This window comes from Stegastes partitus, unplaced genomic scaffold (genome assembly GCF_000690725.1).
Source record: "Stegastes partitus isolate 25-593 unplaced genomic scaffold, Stegastes_partitus-1.0.2 Scaffold27, whole genome shotgun sequence".
Taxonomy (NCBI): Eukaryota; Metazoa; Chordata; class Actinopteri; family Pomacentridae; genus Stegastes; species Stegastes partitus.
The window spans coordinates 1,390,623-1,415,480 of NW_007577758.1; the positions used below are offsets into that span (position 1 = coordinate 1,390,623).

Consider the following 24,858-nt stretch of genomic DNA (forward strand, 5'->3'; position numbering starts at 1 on the left):
AACGGTCTCACCTGAACCCTGTCTTACCACAATTACTGGACTGCTACCTAAGGGCAGCCTAAGCCTGTTGTTGGAATTTTAACTTGTATCTGTGGCAAAGTTCAGAGGTTTAATAATGTCCAAAATCACAAATATGTACTTTATAAACTATGATATTAACAACAGAATGAATTTGTATGAATTAAGTAGCCAGTGCATATTTCATATGAAGTGGATAGTTTCGCTACACCTTGATGAGAACATTATTATTGTTGTTGTTGTTATTGTTATTATTACTATTATTATTGTTGTTGATATTATAATAGTAGTAGTAGTAGTAGTGGTGGTGGTATAGTAGTTTATATTATAGTAGTAGTAGTAGTAGTAGTTGTAGTTTCAGGCCACAGATATTTGCAGTATCAAACTGATGGAGTTTAGGAGGACACGTTTCGGCTTGAGGAAAATGCATCATGGCAACATTTCTATTTTTTAGCCGATAGCTTTATTTAAAAAAAACAACAACAAAAAAACAAAAAAAAAACAAGAGAGAAAAGTACACGGCTTATCAAGAAAGTAACATGTAAATCACGTTATTTTTCTGCTAGATGCCTGGAACCTGACGCACCTTTGCACCAGTCTACCTGAGACAAGGTGAGGATTTCAGTGGCGGGTGTCGCGCATGCGCCTGGCCTCCTCCGATCATCAGGAGGATATTATAAGGACAGCCCGGGGAGCGGCAACTGGTTCAGTCAACGAGATCTGGACTGGACCGAGGCGGACTGGAAGCGCATTTGCAAGGCGGATGAGATGGAGGACAAAGAGAGAAAGAAGAAGGATGAAAAGTCCTCCAAGAGCGACAGAGTCACCCTGAAAAAAGAAATTGGACTTCTGAGCGCTTGCGCTATTATCATCGGTGAGTGTGACAGCTTTTGTCCTAAATGGTGTGTTCATGAAGAGCCGGTCCATGCGGTGAATTCTGCCACTAAGAAAAGTTGACAAGGAAACGCGTTTGAGTGTGCGGCGGTGTCATTGTAAGGGACTGGTCGCTGCTGTGTTGTCAAAGTTAGAATCTCATCACAGACCAGCAGCCGGCCACAGCAGTTGTTGTTCGAGTGCTGGTCTACTGTCTGGACACTGTAGGGGTATGAGTGTGACTTTTCTGTCAGAAATGATGTAACTGTCACACTGTGGCACAAAACCGCCAAAATACGCACTGAAATGTCGCTTTTACGCACGGACGCTCGGCTGTGTGGTTCTAGTTCGGACTGCAGGGTTCTAAGCTTTGTGTTGCATCAGTCGGGGTGATCTGAATATGGACATGCCGACGTGGCTGGATAGCAGTGATCTTCTCATGCTGAACTTGAAAAGCGCGCAGACAAAGCACAGCCACCATGTGGTTGTGCGGAGCAGTTTAGCACTAACAGTGGAACAGTGCCGGGCTGACGGCTCATTGTCCACCGGGTAAAGCAGAGCATTAACGATCATTTCATAATAAGTTTCCTTTTGTCCTGTCTGAACCCGCCCATACTACAATGCACTCGTACTGTAACACGGAAAATGTACGTTAGAGATGCAGCCATAAATGAGTGACTGTTATAATAGAGGAAGCCCCGCTGTTACTGACAGTTTCCTGTACTTTACATGCATCCCTGCACTCTGTTCCACAGAGACAAGCTCACGTGGAGTAGTAGGCTGGTTATGCAGTGCGGTCTTTACAATATTATAATATAACAGTAACGCAGGGACTCCCCAGGGAGCCAGCTGCTGCTGATAAGCAGCCTCCACAAGTGGTCTCTGTTTTGTAGAGACACGTGGAGGACACGGTGGTGAACGTAATGAAATATCCTAAATGCTGCCCCGTAGATATTCCTGTCTGTTCTTGGATTTTCTTAAAATTTATTACGGATATTTTAACACTACTTTTTGATTGTGCACTATGGATCGCTAATTAAAGGGCATAGAAACTGCTGTTTACAACTAAATTAATTAAAAAATAAATAAATCTGGCTAGTGACTTGAAATGTACAGCAGATCTGCATACACTTTTAATAATATAAATCCATAACATTCAGAAAGTATGTATTGACCTGAATTATTGCATGGTGATACAGAATTTGGATGAATGACGAGAGATAATGCTGCACTCCTGTCACTTCTTCAAAAGAAGTTACAGCTTAAGGTCACTTCAAAACAGGAACTGATATTTTTGGTTTTTCACCAGTCACTAATCAGCCTCCTATATATGTGACTCACCCATGTGTGGTTATATACAAGAGGGAAAGCAAAATCACAACATAGGCTTAAACTAAATATCTTTGGTGGAAGCTGCATATGGGATGATGGGAATGTTCCAGTAAAAACATACAATACTCCTATGACGTCCAAAAGATCCAAATGTAGATCTGTAATTTGGAGATCAAACAGCAGAGCAAGATTAGATCTCCACTAGAGAAAGCCCTAGCAAACAAGTGGGAAGACTCCTCCCCGTAAAGAGGATGGCAGAACAAAGAAAGTAGTTTTTATGTTGCTGATTACCTCTTGTATCTGCAGCTCACAGATCCACAGGTTTTGAACTACGTTTATGTTGACAGATATGCAAATTGATTGAAATTTTATTTCACTGAGCACAAACACAGTCCTGCAAGAGTGAACAGAGAACAATAGAGGCAATTCTGTCATTAGGACAAATGACAAACATCTTTTGCTTGACATCTCAGTGAAAGGTGAAATATGAGGCACAATCTCTGACATTCAAAGAGTTACAAAGGGAAAAGCAAACAGTGTGGCACTTGCACTCATAATGTTTTTAGTGGAACAGCTTATCTGATAAGTTAAAGTCACATTTATTGTGCTTTGATAGAAACTCATATCATATTTTTGCCTGCCCATTTAACAGAATTTAGCAAGCAGTGGGTGTACCAATCAACTGCCAAAGTCTCAAAATAACCAGCTGGTCTGATTAGAGCTTACTGTATGTTGCAGGGCTTTAAGGCACATATCTTTAGTCTAATTTAAAATTGCTAGTTAGAAGTGAATCACTCAGGTTTATGCCAAATTTTTGCCAAGTCACAAACATGTGACACATACGAAAGCGCAGATGGAGTGAACATGCACAGTTAGTGTGCACTGGCAACTTGAGTCATGCTACTTCCCACCCACCAGCCTCCTCACATGCCCAGTGCTTTCACTCTAGTGATCTGGAGTGCTGCTGTCAGTGTATATGACTGTTTCTTCACTGCATGCAACACTACTACTACTACTGCTTGCATTTAGGGCTAAACAGCAAGAAAATATATCAGATGACAAACAATATTAATCTCTCACCATGCTGACTGTACTTTTACCTGTTACTTTTATTTGTAAAAAATGGCAGCAACCACCATTCCCACATGTTTCCTGCTCCATTTCCACTCTAGCAGCCACCTGCAGATTTTTTGCCTTTGTGGGAAAAGCGCTATTATCACTCCCTGTTTCCTCCTTGTTAATACTGGCAGGATAAGCTCTGATCCATGAGGTGGAAATAAACCCCACAAAAAAACAAAACAAAAACATGCATTGCATCTACAACAGCAAAAACATTCTCACAAACTGCATGATTGAAATAAGAGTGATTTTGTTGCAGTTTCACACAACAGGGTGGTGAAGGATTCCTCTGATAAAATAGTGATTCATCTGAGCAGTTGTTTCAAGAGAATATCTCAGCTCTGGTGCAGGAGGCTGAGAGGGTCAGTAGGACTCTGATTCCTTCTTTCAGCTGCAATGCCAAACTTTATGACATAACAAGCACAACACAGGCATTATGTAACCGCTCTGCATCTCACCACGGCCTCCACGATCACATCAGACAGTGATAAATGCATTCCTCGGACTACATCATTAGACAGCACTCCGAACCGCGGTGTGCCTCGCTGGCTTTTAACAACTAAAATGTTTACAGTTAACATTTTTTTTTGTACGGACTTTCTTCTCAAACTTTTTCAAAGATGAGGAAAACATGGAGAACAGTGCAAAACATGTTCTGCTTGGACAGCTGCTGTTTGGTTTCTTAGTTGTGTGTTAGTTTTTGTTTTGGTAGGGGTAAGGACATATGAATGCCAGGCTGGATTTGAACTCTTGACACAGTGGCTTATTACTATGTGCCTTGTCCAACTGAGCCACCACGCAGCCGATGCTTGTCCCTGTTTGGAGGTCAGCTAAGCCAGAATCTTAGTGAGTCATGTTTCTACCATGACATAAGACCAAATTAGACTGTTATGACTCTTTTGTACCTGAGTGTGTACATATCTTTCTGTTTGTCCAGCCACAAGTCAAGCATAGAGCAACAGCATAAATAATGCTGCTGCCCATGTAAAGCGATTCTGGCTTCTGCTGCAGCTAATAGGGAAAACTATTGTTGACATGTGAAAACTAAGTTAAAATTCTGTCCTTGTCTCTGTGACTTTATGTTGAAGTTACGGTCTTATGCTACATAGCGATGGTGGTGTCGTGGCGAGCATAGCTGCCATCTACGCAGTTGACCTGGATTTGATTTCCAGCCACTGCAAGACAGTTTTCTCCACAGATTTCCCCCATGTGGGAATGATAAAATCTTATTTAACCCAAGTATAAAATAATGTCTTGGTAAAGAATTTTATTCAGCAGATCAGGAGTGATGATTCTAATATTCATCCAATGATCTGAAAAAAGAAACAGAAAAATGATTTCACAGTAACTCGTGTACTTGCTTTAAGACAACACTTTTCTTGGAGTCAAGAAAGTTTAAACGTGCTGAGACAAGGTCATGTGCTGCACACTCAAATGACGACTATATTGACAAAACGTGTTGTTTGTCATTTCAAAGAGAAGGGAAAAAGAGAGTTTGAGCAAGTTTCCCCTCTCAGTGTAAAAGCTTGGGCATACTATTGTTCTCTCAACCTACATTTTTTTTCAATCCTTCCACTTCACATCTGTATCGTCCAAATTCACCAAAAAGTTGCAACAGCTGCTGCAGGAGCTTTGACCACTGGCCCTTTTGTTTATCTGGGTTCAATGCCGATTCTAGTGATGCATTCATTTGTTGTCATTGAAAGTGATCAAATTGACCAAAAACAGTTCCACAGATACATAGATGTTTTTTTTGTCTTTATATTTCATAGATGCTGTTTTTTCTTTGTCCAAGCACATTTTATTTCAACCCTTTGAGGTTGATGGTGTCAAAAAAAAAATCATCAATGGCTATCTGAATGATGTACAGCTGTGGCCGAAAGTTTGGACAATGACCAGCTAACATCCTTTCAGTGATGCGAGCGAGGCTGGAGATCAATCTGTCATGCTGATTGAGTTAGAATAACAGGCTGGATGCTTTAAAAGGAGGATGGTGCTTGACATCATTGTTCCTCTTCTGTTAACCATGGTTACCTGCAAGGAAACGTGCAGTTATCATTGCGTTGCACAAAAAGGGCTTAACAGGAAAGGATATTGCAGCTAGTAAGCTTGCACCTTAGTCAGCCATCTATCGGATCATCAAAAACTTCAAGGAGAGAGGTTCAATTGTTACAAAAAAGGCTCCAGGGCACCCAAGAAAGTCCAGCAAGCACCAGGACCGTCTCCTAAAGTTGATTCAGCTGCGGGATCGGGCCAACACCAGTTCAGAGCTTGCTCAGGAATGGCAGCAGGCAGGTGTGAGTGCATCTGCACGCACAGTGAGGCGAAGACTTTGAAGGAAGGCCTGGTGTCAAGAAGAGCAGCAAAGAAGCCACTTCTCTCAAAAAAAAAAACCCATCAGGGACAGGGATTGGACTGCTGAGGACTGGGGTAAAGTCATTTTCTCTGATGAATCCCCTTTCTGATTGTTTGGGGCATCTGGAAAAAAGCTTGTTTGGAGAAGACAAGGGAAGCGCTACCATCAGTCCTGTGTCACGCCAACAGTAAAGCATTCTGAGACCATTCATGTGTGGGGTTACTTCTCAGTCAAGAGAGTGGGCTCACTCACAATTTCGCCTAAAAACACAGCCATGAATAAAGAATGGTACCAGACAGGGATGGACAAACAAAAGCCCACAAATTCTCACAAACTCCAAACACTGATTATGCAGATTCAGTATACCATAGAAACATCTGACAAAAACACCTGAAACCCCCAAAGCAGCAGACTCTGTGAAAATTTTATATTTAGGTCATTCTCAAAACTTTTGGCCAAGACTGTTGAGGCTGGACAAGAGTCATAAAACAAACACAGATTATTAAAATATGATGATCACACCTAGACTTGAACCCAAACATCTGGATTTCAAATGAATCAATTCAAATTTTTAATTCTAGTGTGTCAGTTTTTTGTGTAACAGTAGTTGTTTTACATTGACATACTTTGTGCTCTTAGAATACTCTAGTTAATTATTGAAACATTAAGTGTAAATAACCACTGTACTTTTTCCTCCTAAGGGAATATCATCGGTTCTGGGATATTCATCTCACCTAAAGGAGTGTTGGAGCATGCAGGTTCAGTGGGGCTGTCACTCATTGTGTGGGTTTGTGGAGGAGGGATCTGTGCCCTTGGGTCCCTGTGCTATGCTGAACTGGGTGTCACCATCCCAAAGTCTGGAGGAGACTATTCATATGTGACAGAAATCTTTGGAGGTCTTGTGGGGTAAGTACTGTTTTATTTTTTTCAGTTACACCACTTTTTAATACCACAGTGCATAAAGAACAGGATGTTATTTGTGGCCTTTGAGTTGTACTTACTTGGTATGGATTATGCTCTAACAGTGCAGGGTCGGTTTAATAGGACTGCCCGCCTGAAACCAATCAGCTCTGAAGGTCTTGTGACTTTCCCTTGGTCATATGAGAGGTCAGCTGATCATAGAGCAGCACTGTAAGTTTGAGAAGGTCAAATGTTTCCTGCACTATACACTCTTGTAGACGCACTATATAATATTTCCTACGTGGCTTATATGCAAGTGTGAAACAAATTAAAGAAAAAATACCACAAATGAAGAAATATGTGTAGCAGCAAATGAAGAAAAGAAACTAAGCAGAAAGTAAGAAAGTTCTGTATTACTTGATTTAAAGCTCAACGCTGTGCCGACTCTTCAGCCAATATTCTGTCATTCAGTCATATGTCGCGCTTACAGTGATGTTCCGCATGACTTCCGTCAGACAGAACAGAGATTGGACAGAACATCAAGTGATTTATTACACATGATACAGTAATAAACAAAAGATTAAATCTAAACTAATCAGAAGGTTATCAACCTATTCAGATAACTAATAACCACGTTTCTATATGACTTCCTGAATGAACAAAAATATGTCCATGTGTGATGATAGTCTAACTATTACTTAACCAACAGTGAAATCAAAAACAATTATGGTGGTGCTCTGGACTCATTCTGAGAATGGCTACTATGTAACGGATGATTTAACTATAGCTTATAGACCGTGTGACAGCTCACCTGTTTGATATGAAAAAAAGTACACAGTGTGACTTGTTGGACCCTGATCGATCCTTTCTCCATATCAGGGATAACTTATGATTATAAGTACTTAATTTAGTGCTGCTACATATGCGTAAATCGGCATAACTCTCTCTCTTTGAAGACGTTCATGTGGATCCTGCTGCTGTTTCATGCTGCAGCTATTAAACTCAGAGTAAAGACTCCTACAAAAAGGTGAAAACAACAAACTAAATTTTATCTCCTGGTAATGTTTTGTCATAACCTGGATTACATTCATTATTGGTAAATCTTTTTAATGTGTTCTATTCTTCCCTGTTTTCATTGTAGTAAAGTCTTATTTTTATGGAGATTTCAGTTTGTCATATATGAGATATTTTTAGGCCAAAGTGAGTAAAACAGGTGTTTTGTGATTTTGTCAGCAAACTAGGTCTTTTGTGTTATTGGATCAATATTTGTGCTGAAATGTGGAAAAAGCCTTCCCCAAATCACTTGACACAACTACATACCACAGTACATCACTTGTGCATGTCTGTCTGGTAATGTGACTGCATGCAGTTCAGACCTGTGCTTGTGCACTTTTAGGGAAAGTGCTTGGTGTGGTCATTCAGACATGAAGCTGTCAGATTACCAGAAAGGAGCGCCTGACAGAAAGGGGCGGAAGAAATGGGTTTCCATCCAACTAGTTTTGTGTGGATTGCAATGATTTAAATCAGAACAAAGATTTGAACAAAATAGATTCTTTTCAGCAATGAAAGTATATTTTTCACCATTATGAACAATAATTGTACAGTTGAATTGAAACACAGATGCTATAGGGTATAAGTAATCATGTCACAAGAGTCACTCACTCTTTTTTGTGGCAGAAGATCTTTAAGTCAGTGAATTAAACTGTTACCAAACTGTTGACCTCAAAACACCATAAAATCTGGCTTGCATTGGCTCAAACAAATGAATAATCATGTCAAGATGTCCTTAAATAAGCTTTCAAACCCAACTGCTACACTGGAGCTGCACAGGAAACTGTGTCTGTCTGAAACTGGCAGTTTCACTGTGAATTTGAATCTGAAGTCATGGTGGAGCTGAAAGAGAGCAGCAAGAGGAGCTGCCCTCTCAGAACCGCTGCCTGCACACAACAGCCTGTCAGAGCAAATTCTTTGCATAAAACTGAAAAGTTTAAAAGAAATGTCATAAAAATCTTGTATCAGACCTTGTTCTCTCTCTTGTCCTGTAGGTTCCTGTTGTTATGGAGCGCTGTCCTCATCATGTATCCAACCACGCTGGCTGTCATTGCACTCACCTTCTCCAATTACGTCTTGCAGCCGGCCTTTCAGGACTGCCTGCCTCCATACATCGCCACCAGACTCCTTGCCACCATCTGTATCTGTGAGTCAACAGCTCAAAGTACTCTGAAATTCCATTTAGTCTGGATGAGTTTTACTTAAAATTCATGAATTTGATGATGTTTTCAAACTACTTTTCAGATCATCTGTCAATTAATGTTTTCGGAGCTCTTGAGTTGTTTTTCTCTTGTCTTCTATGGCTGGGTTCAGCCAAGGTAACTAGTACAGTTGAACCTAAACAAATGAAGTCTGGCACAGTGGAGGACTGTTTATGGAAAAATGTTCAAGGAGACACTTGATGCTTCTTTTCATTAGATTTAGAGTCAGATGCCGCAAAGTAATTTTTAGAGTAGAAAACCTTGGCAGGATTCCCTCCTTGTGGAGGTTTCTGAAAGTCAGGTAGGCAACTTGTGACTCAGCACCAGGTCAGTGTTCACTTTAAACTCACTTCAGATATTTCATTTTCATTGTTGCATTTTCTTAAAATCTGTGAGAGAAGGAGAGCTGTGCAATGCACACAGTTAGTAATTTAACATAGCAGCTGGGACTGTCCAACCTTTCACCTGAGAAACGCAGCATTGAAACAACAATCAGAATCAGAATTAGAAACACAAAAACGGGCAGCGTTTGCATGTCCAGTGTCGTCGTGGTTAGTTGATCCTACTGTACTATAACTACTGTGTTACTTGGCAGGGAGCAGCACAACAAACAGTTTCAAAGTTTGTTTGTGGTGACTGACTATTGATGTTCAGTGACTGACAGATTCTCTCTTCAGCTTTTACAAACTGACAAGCTGCTTATTCCTGGAATGCTGGACAGACCTAAGTTCAAGTTAGTCAGCTAGTTAGTTCAAGGAAGTTTGCAGAAACAAATATTGAGTTGTTGATGGACTTGTTGATAGTCTGTCTTGCTGCTGTTTCCCCAGTACCTCTGTCATTGTGACACCCTGGTTCCCAGTGTGACACTTCAGACCCTGTGCTGCTTTAGATATTCAGGTCATCTGACTGTATGAACTAGAGTTGCTCCTAGTGAGGTAATCACCACAACAGGCGTCCGTTCCTTGGTCAACATTATAAGAAACTGATGTTAGAATCAAGGCAAAAGTTCAGAGCCCAGATACAGTTGATTAAAAAGTACTGACTGAACATTAGCCTATCAGGAAAAGTTTATTTAGTTAGTTAGTTATAATAGTTTATGCCATTAGAACCTTGTAACTGCACAAAATACATTTTTGAGTTGTCTTTACTTGTCGCCATGGATGTGTTGTTTCCACAGAGATACAGGACTTTATATTGCAGTGAAACATGAGTCCACAGTGAGTAAAAATGTGACTGGAACAACAAATGCAGACAAACTGCTTTGGTTTCAGACCTAAATGACCTCATAAACAAGTGCTTCGGAAAACAACAACAAAAAAGACAAAGCAAAAGTAGTCTCTGTCTACACAAATCAGTCCATCCAGCAGAATGAACCTGGGCACCATATTTGAAGTAAGCAGCTAACAGGTGGGAAGAGTGCAAAGCAAGGAAAACACTACAAAACTACAGAGGTTAGCTCAAACTAAGCAAACCAAATCCTGTTACTTATGTCTCATGGCCTAAAGTTATCATATACTGTGACAGTTCACAGTGTGCTGATGGCCGTCATTGTCATTTGATAATTCCTTATGAAATGCTGTGCTCTATTTTCAGCCTCTAATCTGATCAGCGCCTTTGCTTGAAATGTTGGAGTAGAGCAATCTGTATTTAAATAGCCAGTGGCAAAAGCAGACCGTGCATGTATCTGGTTGACAAGCCAGCCGGTTTAGTCTTGTCTGAACCGGATGGAGAAGGAAAACGGGGGGTTCGACTGGAGTGGGCTGGGTATCTATGCATTAGAGCATGTGCACATGTCAGACTATGGTTAGCATTTACAGAGTACACTGATGAACGTCCACTATTTTTGGCAACAGAATGCTATAACTGCTGCCTAGTTAGGGCAAGGGCCCACTCTGTGTGAGTGTGTTTTTGTGTTGTACTCTTGAGTGCGGTACGAGCTTGTGTGTGTGCACACGTGTGCGTGTGTTAGGATCAGTGTCAGACTACATAATGGTGCCAGCCTTTGTGGACGCCGCTAATGAGAGGGTGTGTCTATACTATTGTGCATTGTTTGATGCTCCTGTCACTGAGCACCATGGAAACAGGAAATGGGCAGGATACCTTGCACATCAGTGATGGGGGATCCCATTGGCCAGCTGACATTCGGGTGGGATGTTTGATGTTCCTATTGGCTGCTTAGTACCGCCCCTGTCCTCCACTCGATCTGTCCTTCACTCGATGGCATCGCTCTGCAGACCGAAAGTCATAGAGTCTTTGCATTCATCTATGTGTGATCAGCGGCAAAAAAAGCTTCACATTTCATGTCTGAAACTTTGTCAGCAACTTGTGAGCAGGTAAAGTGTCAGGTTCTACACCACCCTGATCACAGATGGACAAAATATTAATCTGAACCTGATGAGAAACTTCACTAAACAGTTTGTGTCCCCCACTGTAGCTCCATCACTCTTAAACACTATATAAATAAGACATGTCATGTCAGGGGGTTTAAAAAACTGGTGATCAATATGAAAGGATCAGCAGAGAAGAAGCTGAATTATACACGCTGTCAGGAAGAAACAAACATTTCCAGCAGTTTGTGACCCTGTTTTTAAAACACACACTCTGAGATTTACTGGATTATTTTGTTCTGCACTGCTGAGTCTTAGTGTGTCTGCTCTTAAGTCAACTGAACTTTTCTTAGTTAAGTGTTTATGAATGTGAGTCAGCCTAGATATGTGTTCCCCCTCTTTCCTCCCCTGCAGAATGTACTGCATGAGAGTCACAAGTGACCTGTATGTGTGTGGGTGAAAACCAGACAGGTCCAGTTGTGGGCTGGCTGTGTTCTTAGAATAGGCACACTGGACAGCCTACTGCAGCACAGTCATGCACCCAGTTCACCCATTTCAGAAGATTTAATATGTAACCACATTTTATTCTGCTAGATATTGTTCAGTTTCACTAAAAAGAAATGCGAAACATACAAAATAGTACATTTTCCAGTAGTGAACAGCATGTTTTTTTATTTCTTGAATTCTCTGTTACCAAGATTACACAAACACTACCAGACCGATTTTAATGAAACATGATGCAAGACTGTCTCACTGAGCCAAGCTTCATGATTTTCATACTCAAGAATCACTAGAGATGTGATGTTTTCTATAAAGCAGGAAGGATTCACACTCTGATTCTCAGTGTACTGAAGGGTAAACACAGCAGCGGCTTCTTTTCTTCACTGTAGCGCAGCAGGGAGCCAAATTTAACCACTGCTTCAGTGCAGCATCAGTGTGTAGATGCGGCTGAAAGAGAAGAGATGTTTCAGCCAGTCAGATATTAAATCTCTCCCACTAGCTCAGACTCTGACATGCTGAACAAAACAAACCCATGAAATTAGGCCATCATTCAGTAAAAATGCAAAGTGTCATTTCTATTTCTGAACTACTGAATGGCCTTCATGATGTACGCCATTTCACCCATTCCTCCACCAACATGTTCAGTGCTGCTTCTTTATTTGTCTGTCAATACAGTGGCACAAAAGCTACTGGGGTGATTTGATTTAAACTTGGTTTAGAGCTGAAGTATGGGGAGAGGAAGAACACTAAAATTTTGGTACAGATGTGCATTGCTTTCTTTAAAATAGAACATTGGCTTTGGTGGACAATGAGGCTCTCCGAGTGCCCTTCTAGTTTGTGTTTGTGTTTTGTCTTGCTCAGCATACGTAAACAATAGCTCTTCGTAGAGTGAGAACAACAACTCAACTATAGGTACAGTTTCGACACAAATGGGCAAAGCTATGCACATTATGCAAGCTTGGAATAAATCTAGACAACTTGCACAAATTCAATTTTAACATGGCTGAGTAATTTCAATTCAGTGTTGGCAGGCCGCCTTAGTTTCCCATGCTGGAAGTTATATTGAAGGCTGCACAAAACTCATTTAGAGTTTGATTGAGGGATTGTGGTCAGTCACCAGACAAACAGCTACAACTGCCCTGTAGATTGAAAGATCAGAGTGGATCAAAAGAACAAAATGATAATCTGCGGTTACAGATGAATAATGTGATAAAGAAACTTGATCTCTCCAATGACAGAGAAAAAATGGAAAGACACTTCTGTAACTTGTAAATATAACTGTAACTCATAGAACTTTTCATCTCATCTATTGAAGAACGAGTACAGCACAGTAACAAGATACCTTCCATCAAAAACAAAGAAAAATGCTGCTTTTGTAGGTGTCTGACCAAAAAATCCTCTTCAAAAACATGCCTATACAAAACTCTGCAGTAGCTTAAGAACAGAAACAAGTTGCTGTCATAGTGGAATGTTAGTTCCTGCTGTGGCAGCACGCTGAAAAACCAGTTTTGTCCCAGAGCAAAAATTCCCAAAATCACAACAAGCACAAAGGTTAAAATGCTATTTGTCCAGCCAAGTTTATATACTTGCTTATTCTCAACGATAGTTTAATGATTATTCTTTTTTAAAAAAATGCTCTAAGTATTTAACTCCTAAATCCACAAGAAAAGTTACAATGAGCTATGTTAAAAAGGGATTTTTCAATGGCTCATTTTTGGTGCTTCTCCTAAAGTTCAGATCTCACTTTAACTGATATGCTTTCCTTTCTACTTGTAACCCCATGCAGCCCTCTTGGATTTTTCTACTTTTAATAAGAGTTCAAGAGTTTCAAATTAAAAATGAACATTAGATACCCATACGCTACATTACTGCATCTGCATGTGTCTACATTTAATTTACCCAGAGTAAAGCCCATAGATTTACCGTTATCCCAAGTGTTTCTGGTGTCAGATACCTTGCGGCGGACAGACAGGGTTGTGGGGTTACTGCCAGTTCATCGACTCCAGTGACGAGGTGCTGGACCAGGAGAAAGGCGTTACTGAGGTTAAAGCCCCGCGATAAATCTTAACCAAGTTGGGATCAGAATCCATTAGGACTAAAAGCAGTAATTAGTTTAGTATTCAAGTGCTGAGGCAGCCTTCAATAGAAGCTGTGACGGCAGGACACAGATTTACCTGCACTGTCACATCCAAAGCCACTGGCACCTCCTTCCTGTCAGGGTTAACACAGAGGAAAGCTCGGGATGTGGTGGGGGGGGGGTTCACAGGAACACAGAAACGGAAATGCATGTAACACCCCTAGGGTAATTGACTATAAAACACAGCGGTGTTGTAGGGGAGAGAAAGCTCTGCCCGGTGCCACCAAAACCTCCTGCCAAAAATTCACACGTGTGTGAATGTGTGTGTGCCGTGCCAGCGGAAGCAGTTTGTTCAGATTTCTGTGGTGGGTGGGGAGCCTTGCCCCGGTGATGGATGACATGGTCGATAAAACTCTCCGCCCCTGTATGCCTGCACACACACGTGCGTGCGCGCGTGCACACACACTCACACACACTGCTCCTGGAGGACAGTGTGTTTGTGTGCAAAAGTAAAAACAGAAAGGTCCAAAGAGAAAATGAGAAATCTAGAGAACGAATAAGACAAGGAAAAGAGAAATTTAATGATGCAGAAAACTGAGTAAGAAGAGGCGGGACCAGGAAAGATGGAGAATCTAGACAACCCTGCTTAAGCACACTTTGTAGAATAAACCATTCCTAATGTCAAGCCCTGAATCTAAAGCGCTCCACTATTTTGTGTTATCTGAAAACCTTTCATATCAAGAGTAAATAGCCCTAAAGGCTATTTTCTCTTGATATGGTCCATCACCGACAAGACAGAAAGCAAAATGTGTTGTTACTTTTATACAAGATGCTCGCCCTCACTACCACTGTGTGGTACTTACAGTGCTGACATACATTTGATACTGTGTTTTTTTTTTAAGTATCTGCCAACAAGCAAGCGTATGTAGCTGAATGTACTACATACAATTAGCATTGCACTTAACAAAGCAGACACGTGATCTAATCTCATACCAGGAGTATTGCCTGTCTGTAAGTCTGCAAAAATGTTTAGATTTCGTTATGCTGTACTTCATCCATGCTGGAAGTGTTACACAAAAAGGTCAGACTTGGCAAGTTTGCTATCACAAAAATGACTCAGGCATCAAATTAATAATGAGACCAGCATGTAAAATTGGCAATATACTTATGTAATGAGGTGCATGTGTGAAAGAGGCTTACAGCGTTACGGCATCATGCAAATATAGCACACAGTATGCATACTATTCCACATATTTGCAGTTATAGTACAGTATAATGTGTGGAGTCTGTGTCTACTTTCTAAAATTAAAAAGAAAAGCACAGTACTTGTGTCTTCAAAATGTTTTCTGTGTGGCTTTCTTTGTGCTTGCAGCCCTCTCACACCTCCCACTGGGTTTACCTCTCACTTGAAAGCTTACACTTGAGGGCAGCTGGAGAGCCACTTGCAATTGCTGGGTTTTGCTCACTTGGGATCGGGCCAGCCCTTGTTATGGTGGCATTCGCAGACACGCCAGGGTCAATGTCAAGGTCGACGGCTTACACACACGCACGCACACACTTTACAAGCAAGAAACAGGAAGTAGAAGGTATTGAAGTAGGAAGGGTTCACTTCCAGACTCCTGTGTGTTTTGCTAGTGAAGGTATTCACTTTCTTTTATGTACCTGTGCTGATAAGAGGGTAATAAAAAAACTAGTGACACAGCATACAGACCTTAAAACAGGCCAAAAGATTCATATCTGCTGTTACGATTCATAGATTTGTAAAAGTCCAAAATAAACTAGACTGTAATACTTGTTTATAGAGATTGAATGTGGGTCTGATTGGAAACACAGAAATTTATTGTATTAGGAATCAAAAAAATACTGGATGATGAATCAGATAATCAGGCAACGCCTACAATTCAGGATATAAATGTGTATTATACTGATCCAAAATTAGCATGACTTTTTTCTGATAATTTCTAGTTTAACATCTGTGTCCCTGCACTAACTACACGTAAACTAATTTTAAGAGCAAATATCCATATGAACCTTCAATCATTCATGAAACACAAGCTGTTTTTTTAAGAACAAGACAGAAAAGTTTTACCTATGTGGCTCATACAGAACCTCCCCTCAAAAGTGAATATCGAACTTCAAACAAACTTCAACTCGATACTGTACAAGGAACACACACCCAGCTGGTAAATCATTTTTAGGTTTTGTTTCATAAAAGTATTTATTCCTTTTGTGTGTGTGCATAGTGTTCCTGACCTGGTTGGACTTTCTTTTATGTACCTGTGTTGAGATGAGGGCAATGAAAAGTTAGTGACACAACATACAGATCTTAAAAAAGGGCAGCAAAATGACACAGCTGATGTGATTCATTTCTGCTGTTACGATTCACGTCTTTTTTTTAAAGATCCATAATAAACTGTAGACTAGAATATTTGTGTATGGAGATTGAATGTGGGCCTAGTTGGAAATGCAGAAAGGTTTTTAAGTAAGGTGAGCACAAAGTGATAAAAATCCGCTTCAGTCATCATATCTCCACCCTCTCTCTTTTTATTTTATTGCCCTCAGTGCAGAATAATAGAGCTTTGATTCTGATAAATTTCATGCCAGATTTTTGTAGGACTTGCTTTAATGATTTGAATTTGCATTTTTATGTTGTTGGGTTTTTTTGTAACTGTTTTACGCAGCTTTAATTTAAGAGAAACAATTGAATATCTACCCTTCATTGTTTATTGGCTGTTATTCATCACATGTAACCAACTGGGCCGTGCTGCAGGTGGGACATTGCTCAAGACTACAGCGTGACTGCAGATGAGCAGGGTTTTTCTTGGCACACAGTGGACCTTTAGGGGGCAACTACACTCAACAGTGAGCATTATCAGTCAGTGTACAGTAAAGCAATAAGTGTTACTGTGTTGCCTTAGTGGACAGAAATCCATGTGTTTTTCTGTCACTTATGACCATTTGAACAAATATGTCTATTATGTTTAAGTAAATGAAATGGCACTTAACAAAATAAGGTACAAATTGTATAATGCTATTTTTGTTGTCTTATCATTTTGAGACTGGTGATTTTCTTTTATGTCTGGCTGAACAACTTACTGGGATGCATAAAATCTCTCTATGCGGGAGAAATCCGGGACAGAGGAGCGGCTCCACCACAGTCAAAGTGCTGCATTTTGAAATGAATTGATTTTATTAGGAATCTGAAAAATATTGAATGAAGAATCAGATAATCAGTCAGGCTGACAATCAGCTGACCCCAACAATTCAAGATACAAATATATATTGTATTGATACAAAATTAGCATGATTTTTTTCATATAATTAGTGAAGCACGAGCTGTTTTTTTAAGAACAGGACAGAAAAGTTTTACCTATGTAGCTCATTTGGAACCTCAACTCAACATTGAATATCGAACTTCAAACTAACTTCAACTCGATGCTGTGCAAGAATACACACCCAGCTGGTAAATCATCTTTAGGTTTTATGTCATAAAAGTATCTATTTCTTGTGTGTGTACAGTGTTCCTGACCTGGGTGAACTGCTCCAGTGTGCGCTGGGCAACAAGGATCCAAGATGTTTTCACTGTAGGAAAACTCCTTGCTCTAGTACTCATCATAGTGGTAGGACTTGTCCAGATCAGTAGAGGTAAATAGAAGCACAAACACACCAGACACACACACACACTCTCTTACATGCACGCACATGTTGTGGTGACATTAAATCCTGATTGACAGTAATTGCTGTGGTTTGGTTTTGCTCTTTGTGGTTTGGGAGTAATGTACATAGCGAGGTAAAGTAAATAGATTTATTCATCAACAATGAAAATTTGAAAATGAAACATGAAATGTTCTGTAATTAGAAGCCAGCAATGCAAAAATGATTTTAACAACAGAACAGAGGGATGTTAACATTACCTTGTGTGCAACCTTTTCCCCCAAAAAATAGTAAGACAGAAAAAAAATACAAATAAAACTGATGTAATGTGGGAAAATGTATCAATTAGAAATATACAGGCATAGACAACAAATAAAAATACATTTCTGTGCATTCTGTTGAGTGGCAAAAGTCCTTGACACTGGTGACCATTTGTACACATGAACAGACATAATGTAAACAATTTAGTTAAGAACGTTAGTATGGAAATTTTTCAAGTATTATCAAAAACAATGTGATTCAGTATTTGTATGTTTCTTTTAAAGCTTTCTCTACCCCTGCCTTTCTCTCACCTGTCCCCAGGTCACTATGATGCCCTGCGGCCCAGTGTGGCTTTTGAATTTAGTGAGGACCCCTCAGTGGGGCAGATAGCGCTGGCCTTCCTCCAGGCTTCTTTTGCCTACAGCGGCTGGAATTTCCTCAACTATGTCACAGAAGAAGTTGTGGAGCCACGCAAGTACGACATGCATAGATACAGTTGTAAACCAAAGTTTACATACACTAACAAGGACCATGTATATCATAGCAGCCTTGAGTTTCCAGGGGCACCTACGACTCTGAATTTTCTATGATTGAGTGATTGAAACACATGGATCTTTGTCATGAAAAACAATCATGCATTGGGGTTCTTTCATGGATTTATTATAGGTCTTCTGAAAAAATTACAAAATCTACAGGGTCAAAAATATACATACAGCAATGCTAATATTTGGTTAAATGTCCCTTGGCCATTTTCACCTCACCCAAGCGCTTTAGGAGTCGTTCACAAGCTTCTGGTTGTATCTTTGACCACTCCTCTTGACAAAATTGGTGCAGTTTAATTCAACTTGTTAGCTTTCTCACACAGTCTTGTTTCTTCATCACAGTCCACAGAATCTCAATGGGGCTGAAGTCAGGACTTTGGTTAGACCAGTCTATAACCGTAATTCTAGCCTGATTTAACCATTTCTTTACCACTTTTCATGTTTGGGGTCATTGTATTTTATAACTGCATCCTTCTGGCCAGGGATTTTAGGTTTTCCTGTACAGTGTGGAGGTAATGCTCCTTTTTTTTTTTTTTTTGGTATTTCATTTACTTTGTGTAAAGCACCAGTTCCACTGGCCGCAAAACAGCATAATACTGCTACCACCATTCTTGACGGTAGGTTTGGTATTCTTAGGGTTAAAGGCCTCATCTTCTCTCCTGCAAACATATTTCTGGTCCTTGTGGCTAATAGCTATTTTTTTGTTTTATCTGACCATAGAACTTTCCTCCAGAAGGTCTTTTCTTGTTCCATGTGATCAGCAGCAGACTTCAGTTGCAGCGTCTGTAGGAACAACTTCTTCCTGCAGCCTCTCAGCCCTTGCCGATGTAAAACATGCTTGACTGTAGAATCTGACACTTGAGTTCCAGCAGCTTCAAAACCTGGTTTTGGGGATTCTTGGTTGACTCTTGACCATCCTGACCTATTCTCTCTTATCATGAAAGACCCAAAATGCATGATTGTTTATTGTGACAATAATTGTGACAACAATCATTCATTACATCATAGAAAATTAAAAGTTGTAGAAGTCATTGAAAACTCAAGACTGCCATGATATGCATTATCTTTACAAGTGCATGTAAACTTTTATTCACAACTCTAGGTATTTTTTTTTTATATATATATCTCTACAGTTTTTCATATGCGCTAATGTACAGTTCATTGTTCAGAGCTATTCCTAATCTTTTGTTTGCATGTGGAAATGTTATTTTTGTACTCACCACCATCTACTTATAACTTTATTATTTTATATTTATTATTAGGAACCTGCCCCGTGCCATATATATCTCCATCCCACTGGTGACCCTGGTCTACACAATGACCAACATCGCCTACTTCTCCTCCATGACCCCAGAGGAGCTGCTTGCCTCCAATGCTGTGGCAGTGGTGAGCAGCTCTTGATCTCCATGATGGGATGTTTCATGTGTGCACTTCTGTTCTTCTATCTATTCAATATGAAACAAGAATCATACTTGTATGGAAACATAAACTGTCTGAGGTTGTAAATCTGCTGGAACTGAAATCGTAACCATGAGAATGACCACAAGCAACTAATTAGTAATCAAGCAAGAAGTTGTGACTACGCTTCTCTGAGAGATTTGAAATAAAATCAGTGCTTGGGAGATTAAAGAATGAGGCTATCATTATTGTTTTTTTTAGATAAAAAAAACCCTGAAGAGATTTTATATACAAGTATGCATATCACTCAGTAGAACCAATAATCTGATCCATCTTTTGATGTGTTGTTTTAGACATTTGGGGAAAAGCTCCTGGGGATGTTTTCCTGGGTGATGCCGATCTCTGTAGCACTGTCCACTTTTGGAGGAATTAATGGATATTTGTTCACCTCCTCCAGGTACACACAAACACCATGCCTTGCTGTATGTTACACAACAAAGCTTCATTTCAGTTTCCTTTGATCACTGCCTATTGTGTCCTCAAAACAGATGTTTCAAGTTATTTCTAACATGTTCAGAGAAACTAAGCACACATACATGCATGTATGTGTTTGTTTGCAGATTGTGTTTCTCGGGGGCCAGAGAGGGTCACCTGCCTTACCTGCTGGCTATGATCCACCTTAAAAACTGCACACCAATTCCTGCACTGCTTGTCTGTGTAAGTACTGCACTGCCAGTTTTGTCTGTAGTTTCACAACAATGAAAGGTGACTGGGTGGACACACACGTCATTATTTACTGTAGAGCCTCTATCAATATGGTGCCATTTAAATTTTTGTGAAATTAATGTTTGAACCTGCCTTCATGTCCTACAGTGCATTGCCACAATAGTCATCCTGTGTATTGGAGAGACACACAACCTGATCAACTATGTGTCCTTTATCAACTATCTGTCCTATGGGGTAACCATCGCCGGCCTTCTGTACCTCCGCAAGAAGAGACCCAACCTGGCCAGACCCATCAAGGTTCAGACACTTGTTTATTCATCCATCTTCTGTACCTGCTTTATGTTGTAGTGGGTTCGGGGGGCTGACTTAGGATAAGAGGCAGGGAGCGCCCTGAACATTTTGCCAGGACATCACAGGACCAACACAGACCAACACCATGCACACTAACTCTGACCAATTTATTACCAATTTAGTGTCACCAGTCAACTTGCCATGCATGAAATCCTATGCAGACACAGGGAGAACATGCTTAGTCCTCATGAAATCACATCACGTCACTCCTGGCTTCTCTTCATTGGCTAACTGTTCGTGTACGTCTAGATCTGGTCCCAACAGTGGCGGGCCGTGCACTTTACTCCTAGGCATTCCGTGGTGTCCTATCTCAATCAAACCACCTCTTAACACCGTCATTATGACACCACGACTATAGACACTATCAGTATTATGCAGAAAGGCAGCATAACAGGACGTTACATTGCATGTAGCGAGAATGAATGCCACTACTAAAAGAAACCCAGTTAAAACAATTCAATAAGTCTCCGTTCACTGCAGCCACAGCTGCACCATATACATCACATCAGGGTTCTCACCATGTTATTTCTCTGAAAACACACGCTGTGTCTTGGCCCACTACACTGTCTTTCACTGTCCTCAGGGCAGATTTCTGTGGTCCTGGCAAGAACTGATGGCTGAAATATGATTGGATAAAAAAAAAGGCTTGAATATAAACATGCGCTGCTAGAAGCACCACAGCCCAGAGACACGCTATTAAATTAAGAGAATGGAGTATTGGGAATAAAGTTAAAAGATTAATGGGAAAATTTTACAACGTAAGTCAGTGATTCTGGTAGAGTTTAGGCCAGCAGAGAAGGAGATGCTGTCCCTAACGGCAACTACTGGGTCCCAAGCTACATAACAGAAATGTTGACTACAGCCTGATGAGTCAGCTCACAGCCTCAGCTCGTCAGGTAGCACCTGGCTGGTCGAAACTTAAATCTGAAGGTGCTTTGAAACAGCCTGTCTGAGGAGATAAAGCTGAAATAAGAAAAAAATGGCAAATGTTCAAACATACAGAAACAAACAGAACTATAATATAGATTTCTGCTAACTACCAGTGAGAGTTAAAATGACACCTCGTAAAATGGAAGTAAATGAAACCAATAACAATTGAAATATAATGTCAATCTTATCTTCATGTATATTTATTAAGTACTTATTTTCTGTATATTTAAAAAGAAGTCTATCCCAGCTGACTCAGGGTGAAGGCAGGTTCACCTGGACAGGTCGCCAGTCTATCACAGGGCTACACAGAGAGACAACCAAGCACACTCACATTCACACCTACGGACAATTTAGAATCACCAATTAACCTCAGCATGTTTCTGGACTGTGGGAGGAAGCCGAAGAACCCGGAGAGAACCCACGCTGCACAGGGAGAACATGCAGACTCCACGCAGAAAGATCCCAGGTCCAGATTCAAACCTGAGATGACAGTAGAGATAAACAGTAATTATATCACAAAGACATTATACTGCAGTTTGAAACTGTTGAAGCTACTTCACTAACCAGCAGGGCTTGTCTCAAAACTTTACTCAGAGGCAGTGGAGACAAAAACACAGTTGTGGCCCCTCACTACAGGGTCTAGCTCGGCTGGCACTCAATATGTAGCTACCTGTTTCTAAGGTATTAGTGGGAGCCCAAACTAGACTGCACTGCTGGTATTTTAAAAGTCCCCCAAATCAGCAATGAAGAAGCAAAACATAACTTTATTTTAAGCTTGCCACCTGACTGGAATCCATCCGATCAGTCTATGAAGCAACAAAAGTGGAGACTGAGAGCTGTCAACACAGGATTGTCAGATATTAGTAGGTGTGACCAGTTTGTCATTTACAGCCTTCATATGAACAGGAACAATGGTTTGGCGCCCCCTAGTGACACAAATTTAATTACACAGCAAGAGTTTGTCTTGATACATAGATCTCACTCACAGTTTCAAACTCAACTTCTACTGAAGGGGGTCTTTAAATATGTTTGTTTCAGATAAAGATCCGTCTTTACAGGGTATATGGATTTTTGTTGTATTCTGTGCAGGTAAACATGTTGGTCCCCATCACCTACATGGTTTTTTGGGCGGTGCTGCTGTGCTTCAGTCTGTACTCTGAACCAGTGGTTTGTGGCCTGGGAATGGTCATCATGCTAACTGGAGTGCCTGTGTACTTTGTGGGTGTTCAGTGGAAGGACAAACCCAAGTGGATCTACAGGCTTCTTGGTGAGCCGGTCTGCCCCACCATACAGCACATACTGATGTGATTTTTAATATATATATTTGTGTGATTTAGATTCCTCTAATTCTGACTCCTACTTGTGTCTTTTGTGTCACAGAAAAAGTCACATTCATGGGCCAGAAGGTGTGTTATGTGGTGTTTCCTCAGGAAGACCCCTCAGAGACTGAACCCCTCACTGCCTCCAAAGCCACTGACTGAGCAGTGAAGCTAACCAGGACTTCATTTTTACATCAACACCTGTTCTTCCAGTTTTTGTGTTCCAGTTTTTCCCAATGATTAGTCAGTAAATTGTTAAGAGAAGGCTTCATATATATTTTTGCACAGGTCCAACCTGAATCGGCAGGGATGGAGCCGCAGTGTGGAAGAAGTGTATGGTTGTACTTCGGCCTAAGCATGTTAGTCCTCCAGCTGAGGCATGCACTTCATTGGTTGGTTTGATAGGACTGTCCATTGTCTTCACCAGTATGTCAAGTTCTCTCTCTCCCACAGATCTTCATCTTTTTCCCCCCTCCTCTCACTTAAACAGCCTCCATCTGCCATCCTCTGGTTCACTTCCAGGACTTTTACTTTTGTGACTTTAACTAAATTCTTATGCTAATGTGCCTTATGAAATATATAGTGTATTGGTTTGTGCGGGTATTTCGAGTGTATAGTAATGTTTATGAGGTAAATATGCAAGCAGTTTCTGCACTTAGCAATACTTCTTTATTACTGCTGCTACCTTGAGCTCTGTTTCACTAATTACTCATATGATGTTCACTGTTGGTCAACCGTCGATGATGAATTTTTCTGTCTGTATATCTGCCTGACTACAATATCTGGCCATTAGTTTTACTTTACACCCACTGTTTTGTTTTCAAAATAATATCCCTTCTCTTTCCTGATATATACTGTAGGTGCCTTCAGGTTGCTATTAGAGAGAATATCTACAAAACTCTCATCTTTCCCAGCAATATTGACAGAGACAGGAGGTAAAGTTTGTTGCTGTCAGCTGGACCACTAGCAGACTCTCTGAGGAGTTAATAGGATGAATCAGTACAACACCGATGACAGGCTATTCTTCTATGTTTTGAAAGTTTCCGTCTTTGGTCTCCTGAGTTAAGCACTTTAAGACTGCTGAGCTTGTTGCTTTAGAAACGTTATCACTTCGGGAATGCCACTGTGAACTCTTTCAAGGTGCTTGACCAGCCAAGACAGTTATTAGATTTCAGATTTCTCACCTGTTGCTACGGTACAGTTCTTACCATTAACGTGTTGTTGGATAACATAGGCAGACAGATGGATGGCTGACAGTGGATGTTTACTTGTGCACAGGCCTGTTCTCTCCTCCAAAGACACACTGGCACTGCAGTGACCCCTAGCCCACTGACTCTTTATAGATCACATAACTTAGTATGGTGCTTTTGTCATAATGCAGTTGATTTGATTATAGATGATTAATGACCCTGTAGACTTTCTGTGGTCCTGTTGATTCAGCATATTGACTTAAACACTTCATTGAATAACTGACATTGCTGCCAGCCTCTGTGCATCAGTGGTTCCACCACTTTTACCAAGTCTGTTCCTTTACTGTGGCCCAGGAGCCATTGTTGTTGACATGTTGCATTTGGGTAATCTCTTAATCGCAGTTGTTTATAAGCTGTTTATGTTGTACATACAACAGAACAAATGAAAGTTTGGGCCATTGGCCTTTTTAAACAGGATTTAAACCAGCAGATTTAAACTTGAAGTGAACATGTGATCCTTTTCAAGGCCTGTAGATGCTGAGAATTTCTTGTGCATCAAATCCACAAAAAGAGACTCAAACTTAAGATGACACATCCAGCATGTCTGTCCTGCCATGTCCAGGCGCTGTTAGCTCTGAGATCTGTAAATACTGTGTAAAGAAAATAAACTGCGCGCCAGGGACTTCTACAAAGATCACATTCCTCAGACATGTTGTGATACATTTACATACT

At 40.6% G+C, this 24,858-nt stretch overlaps 1 protein-coding gene and 1 long non-coding RNA gene across 2 annotated transcripts; one reads left to right on the forward strand and one right to left on the reverse strand.

Moving 5' to 3' along the window:
• Positions 1-770: 770 nt before the first annotated feature.
• slc7a10a (solute carrier family 7 member 10a) lies at positions 771-24,409 on the forward strand. Its single transcript, XM_008297955.1, has 11 exons — positions 771-892; positions 6,400-6,604; positions 8,644-8,795; positions 17,275-17,400; positions 17,992-18,145; positions 19,475-19,598; positions 19,964-20,067; positions 20,231-20,327; positions 20,484-20,633; positions 22,707-22,884; positions 22,998-24,409. Exons 1-11 carry the CDS (start codon positions 787-789, stop codon positions 23,096-23,098), a joined length of 1,497 nt encoding a protein of 498 aa, XP_008296177.1. The 5' UTR covers positions 771-786; the 3' UTR covers positions 23,099-24,409.
• LOC103369266 (uncharacterized) lies at positions 11,741-13,935 on the reverse strand. The gene is made up of 3 exons (XR_520820.1): positions 13,853-13,935; positions 13,602-13,694; positions 11,741-12,125 (listed from the first exon to the last, which is right to left on the reverse strand). It is a non-coding gene; the product is annotated as an uncharacterized LOC103369266 (long non-coding RNA).
• Positions 24,410-24,858: the final 449 nt, after the last annotated feature.